The sequence below is a fragment of the Cyclopterus lumpus genome, chromosome 9 (assembly GCF_009769545.1).
Source record: "Cyclopterus lumpus isolate fCycLum1 chromosome 9, fCycLum1.pri, whole genome shotgun sequence".
Taxonomy (NCBI): domain Eukaryota; kingdom Metazoa; phylum Chordata; class Actinopteri; order Perciformes; family Cyclopteridae; genus Cyclopterus; species Cyclopterus lumpus.
Window position 1 is genome coordinate 567,501 of NC_046974.1, and position 7,500 is coordinate 575,000.

General features: G+C 44.9%; 2 protein-coding genes across 3 annotated transcripts in view; one reads left to right on the top strand and one right to left on the bottom strand.

Moving 5' to 3' along the window:
- barhl1a (BarH-like homeobox 1a) overlaps positions 1 to 3,795 on the top strand; it is a 5,097-nt gene extending 1,302 nt beyond the window's left edge. Inside the window, exons 2-3 of the mRNA XM_034540687.1 lie at positions 1 to 56; positions 3,597 to 3,795. The exon at positions 1 to 56 is cut by the window's left edge and continues 143 nt beyond it. Of these exons, the coding sequence (XP_034396578.1) occupies positions 1 to 56; positions 3,597 to 3,795 (255 nt within the window). The remainder of the gene's footprint in view (positions 57 to 3,596) is intronic.
- Positions 3,796 to 6,584: 2,789 nt separating this feature from the next.
- The window catches only part of ddx31 (DEAD (Asp-Glu-Ala-Asp) box polypeptide 31), a 26,231-nt gene continuing 25,315 nt past the window's right edge, over positions 6,585 to 7,500 (bottom strand). For both annotated transcript variants that reach the window (XM_034542560.1, XM_034542559.1), the window contains exon 21: positions 6,585 to 7,199. In XM_034542560.1, the coding sequence (XP_034398451.1) occupies positions 7,082 to 7,199 (118 nt within the window). In that variant the 3' untranslated portion in view covers positions 6,585 to 7,081. The remainder of the gene's footprint in view (positions 7,200 to 7,500) is intronic.

The window sequence follows — 7,500 nt, forward strand, 5'->3', positions numbered from 1 at the left end:
GCTGCTTCACTGCAGCTTAGCGACACCCAGGTCAAGACCTGGTACCAGAACCGGCGGTAACATATACAAGAAACATACAAGACCGGGTCCCAGAGCAGTAACATATACAAGTCATCGTCTTGCGTCTCTTTGTGGTCGTCTTGTGTCTCTTTGTGGTCGTCTTGTGTCTCTTTGTGGTAGTCTTGTGTCTCTTTGTGGTCGTCTTGCGTCTCTTTGTGGTCGTCTTGCGTCTCTTTGTGGTCGTCTTGTGTCTCTTCGTGGTTGTCTTGTGTCTCTTCGTGGTCGTCTTGTGGTCGTTTTGTGTCTCTTTGTGGTCGTCTTGTGTCTCTTTGTGGTAGTCTTGCGTCTCTTTGTGGTCGTCTTGTGTCTCTTTGTGGTCGTCTTGTGTCTCTTTGTGGTCGTCTTGTGTCTCTATGTGGTTGTTGTGTGTCTCTTTGTGGTCGTCTTGTGTCTCTTTGTGGTCGTCTTGTGTCTCTATATGGTTGTTGTGTGTCTCTTTTTGTGGTCGCTGCGTGTCACTTCATGGTCGTCTTGTGTCTTTTCCTTGTTGTCTTGTGTCTCTTCGTGGTTGTCTTGTGTCTCTTCGTGGTCGTCTTGTGGTCGTTTTGTGTCTCTTTTCTGGTCATCTTGTGGTCGTCTTGTGTCTCTTAGTGGTCGTCTTTTGGTCGTCGTAAATCTTTTCCTGGTCGTCTTGTGTCTCTTCGTGGTCGTCTTGTGTCTCTTAGTGGTCGTCTTTTGGTCGTCGTAAATCTTTTCCTGGTCGTCTTGTGTCTTTTCGTGGTCGTATTGTGTCTCTTTGTGGTCGCTGTGTGTCACTTCGTGGTCATCTTGTGTCTTTTCGTGGTCGTCTTGTCTCTTTGTGCTCACTGTGTGTCACTTCGTGGTCGTCTTGTGTCTCTTCGTGGTCGTCTTGTGTCTCTTTGTGGACATCTTGTGTCTCTTCATGGTCGTCTTGTGTCTCTTTGTGGTCGTCTTGTGGTCGTTTTGTGTCTCTTTGTGGTCGTCTTGTGTCTCTTTGTGGACATCTTGTGTCTCTTGCTGGTCATCTTGTGGTCGTCTTGTGTCTCTTTGTGGTCGTCTTGTGGTTGTATTGTGTCTCTTTGTGGTAGTATTGTGTCTCTTTGTGGTCGTTGTGTGGTCGTCTTGTGTCTCTTTGTGGTCGTATTGTGTTTATTTGTGGTCGTCTTGTGTCTCTTTATGGTCGTATTGTGTCTCTTCGTGGTCGTCTTGTGTCTTTTCGTGGTCGTCTTGTGTCTCTTCGTGGTCGTCTTGTGTCTCTTTGTGGTCACTGTGTGTCACTTCGTGGTCGTATTGTGTCACTTCGTGGTCATCTTGTGTCTCTTTGTGGACATCTTGTGTCTCTTCGTGGTCGTCTTGTGGTCGTTTTGTGTCTCTTTGTGGTCGTCTTGTGTCTCTTTGTGGTCGTATTGTGTCTTTTTGTGGTCGTCTTGTGTCTCTTTGTTGTCATCTTGTGGTCGTCTTGTGTCTCTTTGTGGTCATATTGTGTCTCCTTGTGGTCGTTGTGTGTCTCTTTGTGGGCGTCTTGTGTCTCTTTGTGGTCGTATTGTGTCTCTTTGTGGTCATCTTGCAGTCATCTTGTGTCTCCTTGTGGTCATCTTGTGTCTCTATGTGGTCGTCTTGTGTCTCTTTGACGGCGACTTGTGTCTCTATGTGGTCGTCTTGTGTCTCTTTGTGGTTGTCTTCTGTCTCTTTGTGGTCATATTGTAGTTGTCTTGTGTCTCTTTGTGGCTGTATTATGTCTCTTTGTGGTCGTCGTGTGGTCGTATTGTGTCTCTTTGTGGTCGTATTATGTCTCTTTGTGGTCGTCGTGTGGTCGTATTGTGTCTCTTTGTGGTCGTCTTGTGGTCATGTGTCTCTTTGTGGGCGTCTTGTGTCTCTTTGTGGTCGTCTTGTGGTCATGGTTCTTTTTGTGGTCGTCTTGTGTGTCTTTGTTGTCGTCTTGGGGTCGTCTTGCGTCTCTTTGTGGTCGTATTGTGTCTCTTTGTGGTCATCTTGCAGTCATCTTGTGTCTCCTTGTGGTCGTCTTGTGTCTCTATGTGGTCGTCTTGTGTCTCTTTGTGGTCGTCTTGTGTCTCTTTGTGGTCGTATTGTGTCTTTTTGTGGTCATCTTGCAGTCATCTTGTGTCTCCTTGTGGTCATCTTGTGTCTCTATGTGGTCGTCTTGTGTCTCTTTGACGGCGACTTGTGTCTCTATGTGGTCGTCTTGTGTCTCTTTGTGGTTGTCTTCTGTCTCTTTGTGGTCATATTGTAGTTGTCTTGTGTCTCTTTGTGGCTGTATTATGTCTCTTTGTGGTCGTCGTGTGGTCGTCTTGTGTCTCTTTGTGGTCGTATTGTGTCTCTTTGTGGTCGTCTTGTGGTCATGTGTCTCTTTGTGGGCGTCTTGTGTCTCTTTGTGGGCGTCTTGTGTCTCTTTGTGGTCGTCTTGTGGTCATGGTTCTTTTTGTGGTCGTCTTGTGTCTCTTTGTTGTCGTCTTGGGGTCGTCTTGCGTCTCTTTGTGGTCGTATTGTGTCTCTTTGTGGTCATCTTGCAGTCATCTTGTGTCTCCTTGTGGTCGTCTTGTGTCTCTATGTGGTCGTCTTGTGTCTCTTTGTGGCCGTCTTGTGTCTCTTTGTGGTCGTCTTGTGGTCATGGTTCTTTTTGTGGTCGTCTTGTGTCTCTTTGTTGTCGTCTTGTGGTCGTCTTGCGTCTCTTTGTGGTCGTATTGTGTCTCTTTGTGGTCATCTTGCAGTCATCTTGTGTCTCCTTGTGGTCGTCTTGTGTCTCTATGTGGTCGTCTTGTGTCTCTTTGTGGTCGTCTTGTGTCTCTTTGTGGTCGTCTTGTGGTTGTCTTGTGTCTCTTTCTGGTCGTATTGTGTCTCTTTGTGGTCGTCTTGTGTCTCTTTCTGGTCGTATTGTGTCTTTTTGTGGTCGTCTTGTGTCTCTTTGTGGTCGTCTTGTGTCTCTTTGTGGTCGTCTTGTGTCTCTTTGTGGTCGTCTTGTGTCTCTTTGTGGTCGTCTTGTGTCTTTTTGTGGTCGTCTTGTGTCTCTTTGTGGTCGTCTTGTGTCTCTTTGTGGTCGTCTTGTGGTTGTCTTGTGTCTCTTTCTGGTCGTATTGTGTCTCTTTGTGGTCGTCTTGTGTCTCTTTGTGGTCGTCTTGTGTCTTTTTGTGGTCGTCTTGTGTCTCTTTCTGGTCGTCTTGTGTCTCTTTGTGGTCGTTGTGTGTCTCTTTGTGGTCGTCTTGTGTCTCTTTGTTGTTGTATTCTTTTTTTTGTCAAAGAGAGAAAAGTTTTGATTTTAGTTTTTTATTATATAAGTACTCTTTGTAATGTTAACTTCAAAGTAAAATAATTAAGCTCATATTTGATCTTGTGTGCACAATAAAATAACTGGTTAATCGATAATAATAACTTATCAATAAACTATTCCTTGTGAACAGGCTCCCCGGGCGCTTCACTGCAGCCCACTGCTCCTTAATAACTGTCCCACTGTGGGATCAATAAAGTGCACATTATTATTATTAAAACAGAGAAATGTTCAGGGCTCAGATCCTCAGGTGATTAAATTATTGTAAACATGAATCTGTTTTCTCCGACAGAACGAAGTGGAAGCGTCAGTCAGCTGTTGGTTTGGAGCTGCTGGCTGAAGCCGGCAGGATGTTCCTGCCCACCCACTTCCTGTACCCTCCTGCCGCGCCAACACCGGACCTCTACCTGTACCGAAGCCCCGCCTCCCGCCACCCGGTCCCGTCCCTGCTGCCTCGAGTCCTGACCCACACCGGACCACAGCCCCACTGACACACTGGGAGCTCTGGTTTCTACCGTGGAATCAAACGTTTATTATGAAAGCGATCAAAGAGACTTTTATTTAGGTTCATGAAACATGGTGATCGGGACTGGTTCCTGGTACTAAACCTGGACCCTGGTCAGGAGTTGATACTGAGTCAAGGATCAGGTACTTTGAAGAACTAGACTATTTAAAGAGGTCCACTGATTGGACAAACCAACCGTTTAGATCAACCAAACCAGAAGACGACTAGTTCAGTTTTTTACATTTTCAATAAATATGCAGATGACTGTTGATGTTTCAGCACAGTTATAGTTCTGAATGTTTCTGATTAAACAAAATGTGAAAGAACTTAAGAGTCAAAGGACTCCAGTCCAGTCCGGACTCCTTTTTATGGACTTGTTTTAGGCCTTTTAAGGGTTTTGATTGGACTCATCTGGTGTTAGTCCTGGTTTCACGGGGCTTGGACTCAGACCCCTTAAAGTCCTGGTTTAATGGGGTTTGGACTCAGACCCCATCAAGTCCTGGTTTCATGGGATTTGAACTCAGACACGCTAAAGTCCTGGTTTCACGGGGGTTGAACTCAGACCTGTTAAGGTCCTGGTTCCACGGGGCTTGGACGCAGACCCCTTAAAGTCCTGGTTTAATGAGGTTTGGACTCAGACCCCTTCAAATCCTTGTTTCATTGGGTTTGGACCCAGACCCATTTAAGTCCTGGTTTCATGGGGTTTGAACTCAGACCCATTCAAATCCTGGTTTCATGGGGTTTGCACAAACCTGGTTTCATGGAATGTGGACTCAGACCCCTTAAAGTCCTGGTTTCACAGGGCTTGGACTCAGACCCCTTAAAGTCCTTGTTTCATGAGGTTTGAACTCAGAACCTTTAAAATTGGACAGTAATGTGCAATGAAGAGATGTAAATTCATCCATAAGGAGAGAGAGAAGAGGAGATAGGTGCTCAGTGTATCCTAAAACATCCCCCAGCAGCCTATAAGCCTATAGCAGCATATCAAGGGGCTGGACCAGGGCAAACCTGATTCAGCCCTAACTATAAGCACTATTAAAGAGGAAAGTCTTAAGTCTATTCTTGAATGAGGTGACTGTGTCTGCCTCCAGGACTGAAAGTGGAAGCTGGTTCCATAAAAGAGGAGCTTGATAACTGAAGGCTCTGGCTCCCATCCTACTTTTTAGGACTCTAGGAACCACGAGTAGCCCCGCATTTAGTGAGCAGCTCTCTAGTGGGGCAATATGGTACTACAAGCTCCTTAAGATATGATGGTGCATCACCAATCAAGGCTTTGTAGGTGAGGAGAAGAATTTTAAATGTGATTCTTGATTTTACAGGGAGCCAGTGCAGAGCAGCTAATACAGGAGTCATGTGATCTCTTTTCTTAGTTTGTGTGAGTACACGAGCTGCAGCATTCTGGATCAACTGGAGGGACTTAAGAGACTTATTAGAGCAGCCTGATAATAAGGAGTTGCAGTAATCTAGTCTGGAAGTAACAAACGCGTGAACCAGCTTTTCTGCATCTTTTTGAGACGAGATGTGCCTGATTTTTGAAATGTTACGTAGATGAAAAAATGCAATCCTTGAGATTTGCTTAACGTGGAGTTAAAGGACAAGTCTGGGTCAAAGATAACTAGAGATTCTTTACAGTGGTGTTGGATGCCAGGGCAATGCCATCTACAGAAACCACATCACCAGATAATTGATCTCTGAGGTGTTCAGGGCCAGTAAAATAACTTCAGTTTTGTCTGAGTTTAACATCAGGAAGTTGGAGGTCATCCATGTTTTTATGTCTTTAAGACATGCTTGAAGTTTAGCGAGCTGGTTGGTCTCCTCTGGTTTGATCCATAGATATAATTGAGTATCATCTGCATAAAAATGAAAGTTTATGGACTGTTTCCTGATAATGTTGCCCAAAGGAAGCATATATAAGGTAAATAAAATTGGTCCAAGCACAGAACCTTGTGGAACTCCGTGATTAACGTTGGTGGTCATTGAGGCGAAAGCAGTAGAGAGATGAGTCCTTTATCAGCACTAAGGTCTAACAAGACCAATACAGAGATGAGTCCTTTATCAGCACTAAGGTCTAACAAGACCAGTACAGAGATGAGTCTTTTATCAACACTAAGGTCTAACAAGACCAGTACGGAGATGAGTCCTTTATCAGCACTAAGGTCTAACAAGACCAGTACGGAGATGAGTCCTTTATCAGCACTAAGGTCTAACAAGACCAGTACGGAGATGAGTCCTTTATCAGCACTAAGGTCTAACAAGACCAGTACGGAGATGAGTCCTTTATCAGCACTAAGGTCTAACAAGACCAGTACGGAGATGAGTCCTTTATCAGCACTAAGGTCCAACAAGACCAGTACAGAGATGAGTCCTTTATCAGCACTAAGGTCTAACAAGACCAGTACAGAGATGAGTCCTTTATCAGCACTAAGGTCTAACAAGACCAGTACAGAGATGAGTCCTACTTTCTCAAGGATCTTAGAGAGGAAGGAAAGGTTAGAGATCGGTCTGTAGTTAGCCAACACCTCTGGATTAAGAGTGGTCTTCTTCAGGAGAGGTTTAATTACAGCTACTTTGAAGGAATGTGGTACATGGCCTGTTAGCAAAGACACATTGATGATATCTAGTAGAGGTACTCACTAAAGGCAATACTATGAAGGATCATAGTATTACTGTAGTATTATGACAGATAATATTATATTACTGTAGTATTATCGTAGTATTGACAGTATAAAGTGAGACTTCGTGATTCACTGCGTTCACACGACTTCAGTGTTTTGCCTTAGAGAAAAGTATTTTATTTTCCAACAAAGAAAAATGAATCTTCATCAAATACAAACAGTAAAAAACATGTTTTTTATATTTAACTCTCTGACAAACATTTTCATCACACATTATGAAGATCCAAACAAAGAGTCTCCAGTTCATCAGTTTGTTTCCAAAGGTTTCTCCAGGAAGTCAATAAAAACACATTATTTAAAGAGTTGGGACATCCGTCGACCAATCAGAGAGCAGCAACAGAGAATCCTTAACGACAATGTTTCCTGTTCAATTCTGGATTTCTGAAACTTTAAATGAGTTCAGACGTTTGTTTCTTCAACGCTTCACAAAGTGTTTCCACTCATTCTGACCTTCTGGGGGAGAAAGAGTCACGTTGGCTGTCTGCAGCTTTCCACCTCCTCCTCCTCCTCCTCCTCCTCCTCCTCCTCCTCCTCCTCCTCCTCCTCCTCCTCCTCCTCCTCCTACTCCTCCTCCTACTCCTACTCCTCCTCCTACTCCTACTCCTCCTCCTCTCCCGACTGACCAAACACCTTCTTCTTCTTCTTCTTCTTTTTGACATCTGCTCCCTCCAACCCGCTGGAGAACTCGGAGTGCAGCAGCTGGCGAGTGTTGAGCCTAAAGATGAGGAAAATGAGTTAAAGCTACAACACCACTACGCTACACCCTCTACGCTACAACACCACTACGCTACACCCTCTACGCTACAACACCACTACGCTACACCCTCTACGCTACAACACCACTACGCTACACCCTCTACGCTACAACACCACTACGCTACACCCTCTACGCTACAACACCACTACGCTACACCCTCTACGCTACAACACCACTACGCTACAACCTCTACGCTACAACACCACTACGCTACACCCTCTACGCTACACCCTCTACGCTACAACCTCTACGCTACAAC